Here is a 17,896-nt window from a genome sequence, read left to right as displayed (position 1 = left end):
TTATCACCTAACACCTGAGGACAGACGCAGCCGTTTCAACACACAAGTCAGTTGTAGACTTCATTTTATTCTCATAACTCACTGATCTCACCTCTATCATCTTCTCTCTCTCCATCCCCTCGTCACAGACATAAACTCTGGCCCTCCCACTGCGCTCGTTGTCACGGATACCCTTGGCAACCTGAGTAGCCTTCAGCTTCTCAAAGCGGTTGCTCTGGGAGCCACACCACTGGTAAATCTCCTGTACAGCAAGAAGGAGATAAGAGCAGGTTACAAAAGAGGTGCGTAACATTTTGTGTTTCACAAAAATTAAGACCACTTTTCCCATAATCCTTTGAGCTTGCTAAACGGACACCAACATCTGTACTTTTGTAGTGTATGTCTACTAAAAAAGAACTCACTGCGGTACTGACAATCACATCTAGGTCTGCAACTAACAATTATTTTCATTGTCAATTCATCTTTTAAAAAGTTGTTTGGTCTATAAAATGTCAGAAAATAGTGAAAAATGTTGATTAGTGATTTCCAAAGCCTAAGATGACCGCTCAAATGTCTTGTTTTGTCCACAACTCAAAGATATTCAGTTTACTGTCACAGAGGAGAGAAGAAACTAGAAAATATTCACATTTAAGAAGCTGGAATCAGAGAATTTTGAAATGGAATATAAAAATGACTTAACCGATTAATTATCAAAATAGCTGACAATTCATTTAATAGTTGACAATGAATTGATTAATCTTTGCAGCTCTAATTACATGATATCATTATGTATATCTAATATGAATGTGCTTGATCTGCTCAGTGTGACTCACAGCTCCCAGGTCCAGGATGAAGCAGTCTCCCTGGTTGAAGCTGTCCCAGCTGACCGCCACCTCCGTTGCCCGGACAGCACGGCGACCTTTGACGTGCAGCAACCGCTGCATGACCACCTCATTAGTGACCACGTGCTTGAACCCAGACGCCACGCCCCCTTTCTGAAAGATAAGAGACGCATTACACTTTTAAAAAAGGTGGATCCAACCTTAACAGAATTAAATTAAAAAAAAAGAAAGAATTTTGAAATTGATGTCGGGAAGTTGACAAGATTTACAAAATGACGCTGTCATAACAGAATGGATCTTCTATTTTTACGAATGATAAAATGCAGTTTATATTTTAAAATATGATAAAAATATACCCTTAAAAATGTCAGTGAACAGGCAGAAATCACACTTGCACATAACTTTACCTAAATGTAATCCCAGGTTTAAAAGGCACCAAAACAAAAGCAAAGAAAACCCGCACAAAACATGTATATTATTCCTTGTGTATATGTTTTGCAGCTATAAACATGACATCTTACCATGTATTTGATTCCTGACTTGAAGTAGCCAAGAAAGGTTTTGGACTCATATCCCTGGGCCTCGCGGTACTGGATGGGTTTCCCCCCCAGGAAGTCGTCCATTTGGACAGTAAAGATGGCCGCTGAGCCGCTCTCATCCTGGGTGCAGGAATCACCTGCACCAGAGGAACCACAAATGTACGCCATATAAATCCTGGTCCTTATTTTATCTCAGCAGTCATACAGCACATCTACCCAGAGAGCCACATTTTGTGTTTGACTCAGTGGGTCAGGAGATCGATATGGGGCAGATCCCAGCAGACGCTTTTATAAATGCAACATTATTCTATTTCTGGGCACACACAGAGGTCCAGCAGCATGTGAGTGGGTTACATCAGACCCTGTTTATTGGTAAATGCTGTTTCCATGATCAATCAAGCTGACTAAAATGACATGAAATCAATCGCTTTCCTGTTTGCTTTAAGCTAAATCCTAAAAAATGACCCAGTCAGGCACTCTGTCTTCTGTCAGTACATCTCCAGGACTCATTTTTAGGCTTTGGCTGATCCAAATACCTATTTGACCCCTTACTAGACACTGACATCAATTTGGATTTTAATTAAAAAGTGAAAATGACATTGATGTCGCTGTCCAGTGAAAACCATGTACGATTACACGGTTGAAAGATTAAATTCACTTTAATGGGTTGAGAAAATTAGAAGATGAAGAAGGTCGACTTTATTAATCCCACAAGGGAAATTCTTCATTCATTCATTCTGTTGTTATATATATATATATATATATATATATATATATATATATAAATATATATATATATATAGATATGTATTCCCACGCACACACAGGCCCAAATATACACATGCACAGTCAGGACATGCATTATGTATAGAGAGATGTCAGAGCGAGGGGACCGCCTCACAGGATGGGGCCCCGAGCAGTTGTGGGGGTTCACTGCCTTGCTCAATGGCACCTCGGCAGTGCCCAGGAGGTGAACTGGCTTCAGTCTACAGTCCATACTTGGTCTGTGTGGGGACTTGAACCAGCATCCGGTTCCCAAGACAAGTCCGGTCACGGACTGTGCTACTGCCACCCCCATTATCCTACGTCTTAGGTTAAAAAAAAACTAAAAAAATTGATATCTGTCTGTATCAATACATGAAAACATGTCCTACAGGTGCAGGGATTTTTTTTAAACTAGCTACTGTCAGCATATTCAACATTATACAAAATAGAGGGAGAAAGTCATTACTGTTAGAACATTTTCTCCCGTACTGTACTTGAGTACATTTATTACATTTTTTATGCTTCATGTACTTAATTTCAATTTCAAAGTTTTATTGTCATATACACAGTAAGGAAACATGTTTCCCTGTACAATGAAATTCTTCCTTTGCTGTCCACAGAATGCCAAGCAATGTAAAATCTACAGTATATACTACAAATATACAAACCATTTTAAAAGGCAGCATGTGAGAAATAAAGCAACAATAAAGTAGTTAAAATTAGCGTTAGCTCTACAATCTACAACATTTAAATGCTGCTTAGATGATGATGCATCAGTGATAATAATCCACTACACATATCAAATCTTAGTGGATTATAAAGGGGCCACTCTGCATGAGTAGTTTTACGTTTTGATACCATTTTGCAGATGAGATGCGATTTTAGTTAAGTCGAATTATGAATGCAGAACTTTCACTTGTAATGGAATATTTTTACAATGTTCTATGTCTTGTATTGATTCTTAAGCCACCCATTTTGCGTGTGTTGCAAAACTGTCTAGACAAACCCCTTGTACTGAGATAATACATCATATGTACCGTATGAGGCTTTTGATCATTGAAAAAAATGTCAGCTGTGAAACTCTGCTGTGTCCTTGTAAGCCCTTCTAGTTCGATCACAAAGCACATCTGTCCAATGAAATAAGGCCTGTCACCGTTTACGAGGCTGATCTGAGTGAGCAGGGTGAGACGCAGCGCAAACATAAAACACAACAGCAGCAGTCAACACAGCTTTGTCTGTAAACGTGCGGTGTCGTGTTATTTCAGAAGGCTTTTGCCAACGTGTTTTTCTGTTCTCATCTTCCCAGATTCAAATAGTCACATTACACACTAAAAAAGCAGAATTGATTCAGAAATTATTGTCTCTTCTTGCTTTAAAAGAGTGTTTTAACATGCTGCCTTTTTCAATGAGTATCTTTTCCTAACTTTGACACACAAATAGAATTTTTTTATAGATCTCTTGTACGCAAATTTTATTTGATTTTACAAAAGAAAATAATCAAAAAATAAGGGAAAATGCATTCTTATACCTTGTAGATTAGCATTTATTCTTATTTCTCTGTTCTAGCACATCATAACCTCCGTCTGACTGCACTCACCCAACCAGTAGTGGAGGTCGTACTGCAGGTTCCCGGAGCGTTGTTTGATGGTGTTGAGGATGAGGTAGGCGTCTCCAGTGTAAAATCCCCCGTGCAGCTTCTCGGGAACAGGCACCAGGTCAAAGTTCTCCACCCTCCACACCTGGAGGCCCGGCGTTTGTCCGGCCCTATCAAACTCTGGGTGCTGCACTGCCATCCTGCCTGCTGGGAAATCACACACCTCAGATTTAGTGCTTTTTCTTCTCTACAGGCCTAAACATACATGTGTTCCCTTGGCAACAAGCTGTGGTTTTACGCTCTGGATCAGCGGTCAAATACTGCAGAGATAAGAGCTGTAAAGTTGTGTGATAACCTTTTTATAAGTGAGACTGGGGCTCCCTATTTGTGTAATCTTTGCTCTGGATAGCCACTCCCTTTAAGGCTGAGGTGTTGCCATGGATACACAGCTAAAGTTTATGGATATAGTTAGATATTAATGGTACAGCAGTGAGTCACTGGTGCCCTGTGTTCGCGGTGTTTCCTCTGAGCAGGAAGAGGAAGTCCTGACAGTTCTGACTCAGGCGTAGTCATAACTGGCAAAAGAAACCGTGATTATAATTAGATATAGGAAAAGACTGAACATATTTGCTCTTCAATCTATCATAACTTTATGCATGCAAGCACAAATATCTGGACACTAGGGGTAGGAGATGTGGAAAAAAATCTATCACAGCATATGTAATCTTGGTTTTGGGTTTTTCTTAAATATGTCACCCTTAGGGCTGCTCGGTTATGGAAAAAATTGTAATCCAATTATTTTGGTCAGTATTGAATAACAATCATTCAACACGATTAGTCATTGACTTTGGGATAGATATTTCATTTATTGAACTTAAAAAACAGTGAAACAGTTAAACAAATCAACAGGGAAAACACCTGTGAAATTTCCCTTAATGCCTTTCCCGTTGAACTTTTTGACATTCCCTTAAAATAAATAATATAAAAAACATTATTTTAAAATTTTAATTTCATTTAGAACACAAGACAAAATGTGAGTTTACTTGCAAAACATAATGTTCAAAAAAATGTTAGGTTTTTTTTTCAATTACATTGTTTTTGTTATCGTTAGGAGGTGAAATCGAGATCAAAATGTGATTACTTGCACAGTCCCTATGTCACCCATATCTCCATGGTCTCAGAGTACAAGGCGTCATATGGCACAGCCCTAATGTACATATCAGCAGTCAGACTTTGGGTGTGAGTGAATTAGCTTGGGACTGGACCAAACACTCATGCACACACATACCATACACTTCAGCCATATCTGAGAGCACAAAAGACATGTGGCGCCCAATCAAGACTTTCAAGTATGTGTCTGTGCTGCATCGGATTACAACCCGCCGGCCTCTCAGTGGGATGTTTCACATGTCTCAGGTGGGAGTTGAGCATCCTGTTAAAATCTTTGTTATGGGCATCAGGAAGCTGTTTGCAGAACAACAGTTTATGAATTAATCAGCTGATTCTGTGGGTGTGGACTGTGGACATGTTTCAGATGTCTATCTTAGAGAATTTAAAAAGTTGGTGTAGGGTTCTTCTGCCGTGCTAGGATTTTTAAAATGTGTGTTAGCGTCATATTTGTTCAGCTTCTATTAAGGACAGCATAACAGAAAGTTTCAGTGGCGGAAAGGAACTCTTACTGTAAGTACAATGTTTCAAGAAAAACTACTATATTAAGTATTTAATAAATGTATTTATTCAAATTCTCCCAGATGTTGGCAACGCAAATGTTTTATTTTAGTATAGATGTGACATCACAACTTTTGATACTTTCACAGTATTTATATACCACTTCGACCTGCTTTATAATAAACATGACATGGAAATCTCACTTTTTACAATAAGTGGCCTTTAAGTAAAAGATCTAAATACATCTTCCACCTGGCAACTGTTTTGTGGTTTGACCTAAATGTTTGCAATGTCAGATAACAACCATGAACCAATCGTTTTTTTTATGAAATAGTCGAAAGTGAACAGTGTCCTCTGAGATTTAGCAGCAGACTTTGCAAAGCCACACTGACTCCAAACCTATTAATCGCTGGCACAGAAAAGCCTGCAGAGAGGGCATAAACAGTTTCTCAGAAGGGAAGCAGTGTTCTCAAATTAGAACCTGACTTCTCTGAAAAAGGGCTTCTGTGAGCCTTCATGGTGCATTTCTTCTTTATTGTACTAATTCATTTGATGCTTGCTCATAGGACATTCAAACCCTCAGTGTTCTTATCTGTAAAGTTAATGAAGCTCAGGTTCAGATATTGCACAAAAAAAAAAAATCTGAAAACTGGAGGTCATGTAGTTCAGAATGAACACAGAATCCAGTTTTCCACAGGAATGCTGGACCAGCTGCCTCTCAATTTGCATGACTACCGTCCACATTGGAGCAAGAATCGCCTATTCTTTTAGGCCGCAGTCTGTCCACAAACATGGCAGGAATCTGCTCCTGACCCTGAAAGAGGGAAGTGGCTCAGAATTCACATAAGTGGGCCAACAGATGTGGGGTTCCTTTTTCCCCATTTCAGCTTTCCTCTTATCCTAAGCCGGTATCACTGCAAATGATTTCGTAACTCTGGAATGTTTCAGCATGGAAAAGTTAGTGGATCATGTTGGAAAGAACCACTTTCACAGTCGACTTTCCTGATATTGAACGTGGCACATGTCAACACATGTGGCTGGCTGGTGGATTTTTCTAAGCTGAATGATTTGGATAGATATTTGACATTGTGAGGAAAGGAAACAAATATATTCAGGTGACGGACTGTAGAGACCTAACTAGGGTTGGGCATCGAGAACCGATTCCTACTTGGAATTTCTTTATTGGAATCGTTTGGAGGATTTGGTTTCAATCTGATCATGGGTTCCAAATTTAACATGCACAAGTTTTGGTTTCCGTAGCGACCAGGTGCTTGTTGTGTTGCAGCCATGGAGCACAGTAAGCGGCGCTGTAGTCTGGCTTTATTTTACGTTGAAAAAGCCCAGTAAAACGGCAAGCCACCATTGAATCAAAATAAAACTGTCCTCTTAGTTGTGAAATAAGCATGTGACCCGTTTCAACTCCACCCCTCAAAGAATCGGAATCGAGGATCGATAAGAACCGGAATCAAAAGGAAGAATCAGAATTGGAATCAGAATTGTTAAAATCCAAACAATGCCCAACCCTAGACCTAGCTCCTTTCTACATAGCATAAAATGGACAACGCACCTAGTCAAAACACCGAAAATGTAGCCAAAACAGCCGGGTATGCGGGAGTCATACGAGGTCAAGCACTGTCTGAACTTCCATGACTCTGCAGCGCCTGCGTCCAGATTCGGCCAGACAAAGAGAAACTGGGGCTGCTGGGTGATTCCACTGGGATCATTAGAGCTTGATGGAGGAGGTGGGAAGCTAAACTTTCCTACAGTGGGCTCTAAAGTAGTCGGGTGGAATTTCCAGCCCGGAGAAGCTTGAATGCTACAAAAGTCAGACAGCAAATCTGCAGCGTCTGTGGCCACACAAGGTTTAACTAAGCCTCAGGCGGGTATCATAAATGTTTAAGGCCTAACTTGTCAAGCCTGAAAAACAAAGATACCAATAGATAAATAGCAGTTTTAAGGGAAATAGGTTTACACTGATAAATACAAAGGATTTGCACGAGGAAAAACTGAGTGCTCATACAGTAATGTAATGGTCAAATATGGAAACTTTGACATGTTGTTTTCAACTGTCCCAGGACAGAGGCTGTCATATTGTATTACTGTATTGTTGTATTATTTTCATGTCATAACAACAGTGACTAAGAAACAGTTGTGGATGTGGATCATCCGGCTTATATGCAAGCCTGCGCCGACACCGATCCGGCGTATCGGTGCATCTCAGTTCAGTACGGTTTCCAAAGAGTCGTGTTTATCAAAGTACAATCAGAGAAAGTTCCTGTTGGATCTCTGGTCAGGCCGGTGATTGGACAAAGTGGACTGAAAAGTCAAGATAAGTTGGTTCAGCCCTTTAGATAACTTTAAACTGTGTGCTTCACTCTAAGGTATGCAATGCTTCACCAAAGCACTTCACCAAAGGATGTTCAAAGTATATAGGTAGCGTGATATGGTGTGATAGTGTTACATATAGCCTAGAAGAATGTTAGTATTTATGCTCAATCAAGTTTTGTACTTTTGGTAATGATGGTATCTTTTGACCTTTTTAAGTAGAAATGCCTAACCAGGGACAGGGGTAGCAAATTATTGTAACCTGTTGCATTGTCCCTGGAAAAAATAAACTAATAAATAAAATATTGTGTATATTGTCTGTAATACTGTAGAATTGATTCATGGTATCTCGACACAAATGTCTGCTAAAGAAGAGGCACCCAGTTAGAGGAACAGTTCAAGATTTACACTTTTTATAATATGTTTTCCCTCCTGAGTTTCAGATGAGAAGATTTATACCACTCTCATGGCTGTGTGTTACACACAGAGCTGGAGCGAGGAAGTGATTAGCCTAGCTTAGCATTAAGACTGAAAGCAAGGGAAACAGGAAAAATGGTTTGAACATCTTAGAATGCTAAAGAAAAAAACATCTAAATGGGGTTGCTACTACATCCTCCCAAACTGCTACTTCATTATTATACTGTATGGGAACCATCTAAAACAACAGCGACGAGACAATACAATAACTTTTTGTTCCCAAACAACTGGTAATAAATCAGTAACTTCTGCTCGAGTTGATAAACAGTAGCCCACAGCCATTCATTAAGTTAAACGGACACACCCAGCAATATGAAAACAGCTTGCACGCAGAGCTCTGAGCTGAGCGTGGGGATCCTCATTAACACAGAGACGGCTGTACAGCAGACATTCACTTTTAATTGGAAAAAGCCAAGTCCCTGGAGGTAACATAGGGCATGTTATTAATGCCTCAAACTGTGGCCATGATGCAAACAGTACAGGAAAACATGTCACTTCAGTTTTCACTTTGTAACTAAACTTAAGGTAGAATTTTACATGATTGCTTCTAGTGTAAGTTTGATGACAAAAGTACCAGTGTAACCCTTTCAATCCCCACGATAAACCTCCAAAAACATGATACATGCGTAGCTCTCTGATTGCCTGAAAACAGAGCTGCTTTATTTTTTTATTATTTTTTTTTCAATCCTGAAAAGTTGACTCGTTCAAGAAGTCTTTTCATCCAACAGCAACCGAATACCTATACTCTGAAACGCATCACCCGTTGAAAATATGAATTTGTATTCGGGAGGCCTTTGTTTCTGTGGCACTAAATAAATATGACTGCCTTTGACTGTGATCTTCTGAGAGAAATGTTGTTTGTGCCTCTGCACATCAAAGCTATTTTCTCCCACGGTTAGATCCACTCGTACTGTGTGCGACTTCATAAATCAAACATCAGAGTGGGATACACAGCATCTGATTCACCTCACACTTTGAAAAATCAAACGCCAGTATTTAAATATGTGATAACAACTGTGACAAAAGGTAGAAAACAAAACATAATTTAACAGGAATGAGGGAGAAGGTTAGAGAAAGAGATCTCGTTTTTTTTTTTGGTTTTTTTTGATTAATTATAATATTTTTCTGCAGCAAGTTTTGTTGAATGAAGAGCAACAGCTGACTAAAACAAGATTAACCATTAAATGTTTCTGGCAGCTGCAGGTTGGATAAAGTGACTCACGGAGGGGTTGTTTGTGTGTTGTGAATGACTCAACACACACACACACACACACACACACACGGCTACGAGCTAAAAAAAAAAAAAAAAAAAGAGTGCGGCATGCTGGGAAAAGCATATGGTGTCTGCAGGCTACCCCACACCTCTGCAGAGCCGGAGGAATTTTTGGAGTTTGTGTCCCCCTCACTGCAGGCTCTTTGTCCGCCCCCCCCCCCCTCGCCTCTGTGTAAACATGTCATTCCAACCTCAGTTATTTGGTCCCCTCCCCCATATTTTACCAGCCTCTCTTTTGTGTCTGCCTTCCCTTGAGGCCTCAGAACATGATCAGCTGTGCAGATAGCAACAGTGGAGTCATATGATAAGATTTTTATTAAGCCCTTGTGATTAATCTGCTGGTGTGCCACTTCCAAAACAAGCCCATAATGTAGTTTTGTCTTTAAAATCTTAATTTACATGTATGTGCTTGTGTGCTGAGAATCTTCCTCCAGAAGAGGGATTCTTGATGACTCATTTTCTCCACGCCGACCCTGCCACTCTCGGCCTCTCGAGGGCTGTGCAGCTGTCCTCCAGCTCGCTCAGGACATACAGTAGAGACTTCGCTCTGTAATAGCTGCTCTGCTTCCCTTTCATCTGCTGATACAGCGTTAGGTTAAAGACAATCGAATCGGCTGTTTACGACTTAGTAAATAACCACCCTGATATATGGACAGTTATTAAAGAATATGAGATGGTTGTTTCAGGAACAATCTAGCTGAAACCAGTTCTGTTGCTGAATTAATCATATCAGGCATGTACTGTAAACTCATATTTCTAACAAAATGGCATCTTGTTTGACGGACAATGAGAATGCAATACGATCTCATAAATAGGGCTGGGCGATATGATGATATCATCAAAACAATATTAAAATGTCTATTGTATATATTTTCCTTCATCGTTTCTATCACTGTTGAAAACCTAGCAGCAGTACTGTGTAACCGCAATATTTATGTCACTTGGACGGCCCTTTTAGTTCTGATCATTGCACGGCATGTTCATTTGACACTAAAGTTCTTAATAAAATGAAAAAATACTCAGTACATTTCATTTGTCAAGTTAACTTACACAGGAGTATACAAAAATAGTCTCATGTGGTTATTTCGCATGGACTATTTCTTTATTGAATTACCAGAAAACATGATGTATTGTGATATACAGTATAATGTTATCGACATAAGAAATAACCCTAACCCTACGGGATAAAAACAAATTGCCATATCGCCCAGCCCTATAACAGAGGTTTATGCATTGACCATGTAATTTAACTTTGTGCAGATGAGGTAGTATATATTAATATCGCAGTGTTACAATTGATATAACGATACAGAATTTCTAAACTATTTCCCTGCTCTAAATGCAAAGCAGCTAGAACTCACCATGTGAGTAGTGAGTAAGAGGTGTGGCCTTTTTCTTTCTCAACTGGAAAAACATTGTTTATATTGAAATCAATGGATGGAAAAAAAACTACTTTTCTCCTGAAATACAGTGTCTGTAAACATTTTCTACAAGAAGTTATGGTCTTGGTTGCTAACTTCATCTCTTCCACTGTATGTTTTAGATATTTTAAAAGTTGCTGTCATACATAGAATATATTAAGGCTTAAAGGTATGTTTGTTTTTGTTTTTTTACTGACTGTCGTTTTGTGCTCTTTTTCCCCCACTTTGTTTAATAAGTTTTGCAGGTACATATAACTGACATTTACATTCAGAACCAGTGCCCTTTTTCCATATACAACGATAAAGAAGGGTATGTTGTGAGGTTTATTGTGAATGCCCTACCCAACAATGACTCATCTAACTGTCTGGAACATGAGTACAAGACCTAACGCGTAAGACCTGGTTGTGTTTAGTCAACTGAAACTATGTGGGTAAAGGTAGGGAAAGACTTCATTCATTGTTAGAAGAAACCAAGCCAGTGTCTCATATGCTATATTTCAATATGTAGTTAGAATGTGCTTTACCCTGAAGTACAGTGATTTAAATGCTAGAACAACAGTTCTAGACAGCTCCGGTTTTAAACCAAACACCTCTTGAAATCAATGCTTATAATCAATGTGTGAGCCAAATCCATCCAACCTCCTCCCAATAACTTTTATTGTCATGCCAACTCTACTTACGCTACTGTGAGACGACATGTAGGACAGTCATTGCATGACTGCATAACCGCAAGAGGGGTGCTTGTTATGTGTAGACATAACCTACGTTTACAATGAAATTTTGAGTTTAAAGACTATACGCTGTCATTTTTTGTCTAAGGACAGTCTCCCAAATTTGAATTTTTTGGCTTCAGCAGCCGACGTAGGCTACATAACAGTGAGCGGAAGCCTGGACTGTAGGCTTCAAAATGTCCATTAGCAACCTTTTTGTGACATCATAGACATTATTTTGAGCCAGTTTGAGAACTAAAAGTAAATATGGGGCATTTGTTCCCATACAAACGTCCACATCAGCTGTCCTACCCTCTTTGGCAGAAAGCGTGCACAACTGTTGTTTAAATCTGGGGGTGGGGTGTAGTACAGTCGGTGGGTTCAAGCATCCCATAATCTCTGTCTGGCTGACAGCTGAGTGTGGAGCTGACACACACACACACACTCCACTCCACTGTCTGACACGCACACACACACACACACACACACACGGTTGCTCTAACTAATAACCACATACAGGATGTTGTGACTAACTTCCTCTGTGAATAGTTACTATTTGGTTGTGTGTTTCTATGGCAACCACAGATGTCCTTAAAATAGAGATGAGCATGTAAAGCTGCTGAGGATAGTCTGACACTGTTTTTGACTGAGATGCTCCAACAAATGACTTGACTTTTTTTTTTTTTTTTTATGTAATAGTGCAAACACAGCATGGTAAATGTTGCTTTGGGTTAGCACATCATCAGCCTAAACTCACTTTAAACAGTAAAGAAACAGGAAAAACATGACCAAACCTGTGGTCTGTTAAGTGAAAACACAGAATGTTTAGTCATCATCCAGGGTTACCACTGCCTCTCCATATAAGGCAGCAGCTTTGCACTTTTCACAATAAAAGCAGGGTTTACAGTGCATTAGATGACAGGCTTATAAACTAAATGAACTCGGGTTCAAGTTAACCACTTTTTTTTTTACATCAGAAGAAAAAAAAACTCTCTTTCTTCCCAGCATATCTTATCTTATCTTATACCTTTGTTCCAGGCTGCGTGAAAATAACAGTTCATTTTATTGTAGCCCTAATTAACAAGGCATCAAATTACCGTCCCGCAATCTGTGCTACAGGCTGTACTGTTTCGTTGAAAGTGGTTAACGTACCTGAATGTGTAGGTTGTGATCGGCGACGGGCTGCTAACGTTAGGGTGTAGACCTGAGAGAGCCGCGGTGAGCGCTTCTAGCTGCAGCGGGAGCAGAGGGTCGTCGAGTCTGCGGAGTGCAGAGTGCAGAGCCGCTGTATATGCTTCTGGCCCGGGACACTCCCCGTTATGACACTCCCCTGGCCTGGGGGCGGCCGACACATGGGCGCGCACATGCACACTGATGTCATCATCATGCTATCAATCTGTCTAACTCTCGTCTTTTAATCTATCTATGTTTAAAATGCCACTGTGAAGTTTATGCTGCCATGATCTTTTTTCTAAGATAGCGTCTTGGATTGAATTGCAAAGCGTCCATTTTATTTGGACATTTGATTATATACATTTAATAATCTGCTTCGAAATGAGACATAAAGCTTTGAATCAAACAATGTTGCTGTCTTGATAAGAAAATCAATACGTGGGTGCAGGTGTTGTGAATTCAAGCAATGCCAGGACTTGATTCTTCACTTCCGGTCTCCAACAGAGCGTAGGCTACATGTTGAGTAACACTGCCCCTGCCTGGTCCTGGTGTACCACCTTGTTAGCACACTGTATGCAGGTTTTCCCATGTGCTCACAGTCAGAGGCTTCTTGTCATTGGGCAAAGGGTGTGGGATTCAAACTTGTTTTTAAGAAAAGGAGATTAATGCACAGCGATTACATCATAATAACCTATCATAATGTTTCGAGGTAAGCCCCATGCATTTCCACTCACCCGCATGAGACATTTAGTGTGCAAGGTTATAATCTGTTTCCTAATTTGATAGATGTAACACTTTTTAACAATAATGTGCCTGACAAATCAAAAACGTTATCAGTGGTGTATAGGCTACTGATTACAGTGTGTTTTTGCAAATATTATACTGAAATACTAAACACATCCAAAGTGGCATCCTGGTTCCATGTTTCTGTGCAAAGAAAATGCATTTATTTGCATGTATACCAGCCAACAGTTCTTACAAAAGTATGAAATTGTGACTGATAATCTCCAACTCAAAGCATATCGCGCAAAACACTAGTTTTTAGGCTTTCAAACACTAGCCATTAATTACCAAAGTTATAGGGGAAACTAGCGATCTCAAGTCAAAGACTTGAGACTTGACTTGGACTTCCAAAAAATAGCTTGTGAACATCTCTGCTCAGACATGAGGATCCCAATCGGCCCTTGGCGGTATTACAGTAAGTAACATATAGTTATTTTGACCCTTAGACCAGGTGACCCAAGTTACATTTCAATATTTGTAAGTGCATTGAGAATTTACATTTATTTAACTAAAGCTTCTATCCAAAGCAATCTGCAATAAGTGCATTCAACCATGTGGGTACAAACCAAAAATTAGAAGTACATCAACTTCATCAAATATGCTGATCTGCTTGAGGTGCTACATTTTTTATTTTTTAATGGGCCAAGGTGGAGTGTGAACGGATGAGGTTTCATTCTGTAACGGACACTACCTACCTATCTGACAACAGAAACCCTCCAGTGCCCCCACTGATCTCGCAATTTGAACTGACTTGATTCTTTTGTTTTTACAGTAAATAGATTTGTAAATCCCATATTTAAAGGAGAAATCCGGCGCAAAATGAACGACGAACGCCATGCTTGCGCTATGTTAGTGGTTACTGGTTGCACGTCGTCGATTGGTCATGACTGTTTTCCCAAGATGGCGCCCGCATGTATAAGTGAACTGTATCTTTTTAATAAACTGACTGTCACTTACAAAGTTCACAATGCTTCAGTTTACATGTAGGGACCCTCATTATGCTACCGTGGAAGTGTGGTGCTATTTTGAGCCTTGTTAGCGGTAGAAATAGCGATTTATTTTTACTTTATCTGTGCCCCGACGACTAGCTTTATAAGCTAATTAGCGGTTTGCGCTAAAACTGGTCACATTCGATTAGCATGAAAACATATCCCAGAGAACGGTCGACTCGGTACACATGTGTTGTTAACCCCTAGGTTCATTTTGCGCCGTAATTCTCCTTTAATTCATCATTGTGGTATTCAACGACAAACATCTATTGCATTAATCAATCAAATCACAAATTCTATTGTCTTTTTTTAATCATGTTCTTTTTGGCCTTTTTTTAATAACATACTAACATTTAGAATGTGACAGAGAGGGAAATTGATTGACCCCCAGAATAAACCTGGTGGTCCTCTACCTTACTGTTAAACAATATTTTCAAATCTTTGTGGCCCTCTAGTGGACAAAATACAGAAACAGAGCAACAGAGGGTGATGATACAAATATGAGACCGTTGACTGAACAAGTTAAACAAGGTAGCATTAAACGCTGATTGCTAACGTAAATTTACAAGACATTTGATTTGAGTGATGTAGAAAAGTAGCAACTGTCAATGTATTTGACCTGTTTTGCTTCCTGTATAATATCTATATTAAACGTGAATGTATGCTGTGGCAAGGAGCAGTTGTAAAAAAGGTAGTGTGTTTGACAATATTATCACGATAGGCGATATGTTAACAACATTGTGCATTAGGGGCAGCAGAAAAAATATTTTACTCCCCTTGAGGACAGAATGTTGATAACAGGTTTATGGAAATCACATAACAGATAACACGTAAAAGATGCTGTATATTTAAAATGACTGATCACTGATGTACATTGTCCAAGTCAAGCAGTTTCTAAAATTAGGAGCTTCAATTGATGCACACATTGAAAGGCTCCAGTCATGGACGAAAACAGCGCAACAATAAAGGCTTGTTTTTGTGTCTTGCTGTTTAAGACATTAACACAAGCTGCATTCAGCCTGGCAGGAAGTCTAGCAAGCCTCAATAGGCAGAGCTGTACACTTGAGACTTGAGACTTGGACATGAGTTTGAGCTGACCCCAACCACGAAAACATATTTTCCCACAAACCCCTACTGGTAGTCATGTAGATAATTTGCCAGCCTAAAACAGCATTTTAATTAGTTTGTATGAATTGCAACAGTCTGTTACTTTTTTTCTAATAATTAATGCTTGCAGCATGGCTGTATGCCAGTGTCAGTCAGTAAGTCTTTGGTCAAGACTAAAATATTTCAACAACTAGATGGATTGCCATGACATTTTGTACAGATATTTGTGGTCCCCAGAGGATGAATCGTACTGCGGTAGATTAAGATTTATTGTCCCATAGGGAGATTTGCTTTTGCAGCCAAGACAACACAAAACCAACATATAGAGACAATACATTCATGCCCCTTCCAGAAGCTCAGATTGTTTAGGGCTGCTATAGCAGAAGAGATCAAACTCCTGCTGAAGCGAGCCCTTCTCCATGTTAAAGTCCTGTATCTCCAACCGGATGGTAGTAATGTGAAGTGTTGATTGAGGGGGAGATCAACTGACTTTTCAGCAGGTTGACATTTTAGTTTTTTTAGTAACATTTAGTGAAAATGCTATTAGCATGTCAAGGTTTTCACTTATCTTATGAAATATCTTAATGTCAACTCCGTGGATTAGCACAACCTTTTATACAGACATTCATGGTTCCCAGATAATGAAATCTAATGACTGGGATCTTGACTTTTCCTCTGGTGCCACAGTGAGATTGACATTTGTGGTTTTTGAATGAAATGACTCTCAACAATTATTGGATGGTGTGTCACGTGATTGTGATCTATAGATTCATGTTCCCCTCAGGATGAATTGTATTGGTAATTCTTTAACTTTTTATCTGGTGCCATCATCAGTTCAAAATTTTGTTTTGTCCAATACTTTGGTTTATGACTAAATAACCTGCAAAACTAATACAATTCCCATCAGCCTAGCTGTACTTCCTGTTTAGTGCTAATTAACATATACAGCAGGTTAGCGTCATTTGTGAGGATGTTAGTAGCTAGTTATTATGCTAGCGTTAGCATTTAGCATCAATTTAGCATCCAGTTCACGTCAGCCACAACCTGCCCCAAAAAACGAGACAGTGTCTGTAACTCGACTCAGATCAGTTAAATCACAAGTAACCAAAAGAGGGGCAATACTTAACAACCTAATTGGAATTACAACTACCACTGCAATGATAGAACAGGATAGGAAAATTAGATGCGGTCTACTAAATATCAGATCTCTGTCTTCTAAAGCAATACTAGTAAACGAATTGATATCCGATAATCAAATTGATCTATTCTGTCTAACTGAAACATGGCTGGGCCATGAAGAGTATGTCAGTCTAAATGAAGCCACTCCTCCCACTCATATTAATACTCAAATTTCTAGAGGCTCAGGCCGAGGAGGGGGAGTTGCAGCCATATTTGACTCAAACCTGTTAATGAATCCTAAACCTAAACTAAATTATAACTCTTTTGAAAATCTCGTTCTTAATCTCCAGCATCCAACATGGAAAACAGTACAGCCTATTATATTTGTTGTTGTCTACCGAGCACCAGGTCCATATTCTGAAATTTTATCGGAATTCTCAGAGTTTTTATCATGTGTAGTCCTAAAATCAGACAAAGTACTTATTGTAGGTGATTTTAATATCCATGTGGACGTTGACAGTAATAACCTTAGTACTGCTTTCAACTCACTACTAGATTCAATTGGTTTCAGTCAGAGTGTGCACGAGGCCACGCACTGTTTTAACCACACCCTTGACCTTGTGCTGGCATATGGCATCAAAATTGAAGACGTAATAGTATTCCCGCAAAATCCTTTATTATCAGACCACTTCTTAATAACTTTCGAATTCTTACTACCCGACTATACGAAATTAGATAAAAGCTTCTACACTAGAAGCCTATCTGACAGTGCTATAGCTAAATTTAAGGAAGATATTCCAACAGCACTAAACTCATTACCGTGCCGTAATATAACAGAGGATCTTTATGTAAACTTTAGTCCCTCTCAATAGATAAAAATGATAATTTCGTAGACGGTGCCACGGCCTGCCTACGGACTACTTTAGACTCTGTTGCTCCCCTTAAAAAGAAGACGATGAAGCAAAGGAAACTAGCACCTTGGTATAACTCCCAAACTTGTAAATTAAAGCAAATCTCGCGCAAACTTGAAAGTAAATGGCGTTCCACCAAACTGGAAGAATCTCGTTTAGACTGGCAAGACAGTCTGAAAACCTATAGGAAGACCCTAAGAAAGGCCAGATCAGACTACTAT

General features: G+C 39.4%; 1 protein-coding gene across 3 annotated transcripts in view; it reads right to left on the bottom strand.

Annotated features, from left to right (window-relative positions):
- Window positions 1-12,929, bottom strand: part of gsna (gelsolin a) — a 26,715-nt gene extending 13,786 nt beyond the window's left edge. For 2 of the 3 annotated variants that reach the window (XM_031277393.2, XM_031277395.2), the window contains exons 1-6: window positions 12,746-12,929; window positions 3,723-3,923; window positions 1,343-1,497; window positions 813-974; window positions 92-241; window positions 1-14 (exon numbers count right to left, since the gene is read on the bottom strand). The exon at window positions 1-14 is cut by the window's left edge and continues 76 nt beyond it. In XM_031277393.2, the coding sequence (XP_031133253.1) occupies window positions 1-14; window positions 92-241; window positions 813-974; window positions 1,343-1,497; window positions 3,723-3,918 (677 nt within the window). In that variant the 5' untranslated portion in view covers window positions 3,919-3,923; window positions 12,746-12,929. Of the gene's footprint in view, window positions 15-91; window positions 242-812; window positions 975-1,342; window positions 1,498-3,722; window positions 3,927-12,745 lie in introns of all 3 variants that reach the window. The other variant, XM_031277394.2, reaches the window with a different exon arrangement.
- Window positions 12,930-17,896: the final 4,967 nt, after the last annotated feature.

Source organism: Sander lucioperca, chromosome 14 (assembly GCF_008315115.2).
Source record: "Sander lucioperca isolate FBNREF2018 chromosome 14, SLUC_FBN_1.2, whole genome shotgun sequence".
NCBI lineage: Eukaryota > Metazoa > Chordata > Actinopteri > Perciformes > Percidae > Sander > Sander lucioperca.
The sequence above is the reverse complement of the archived record's forward strand: the minus strand, read 5'-3'. Positions and strand labels throughout refer to the sequence as shown.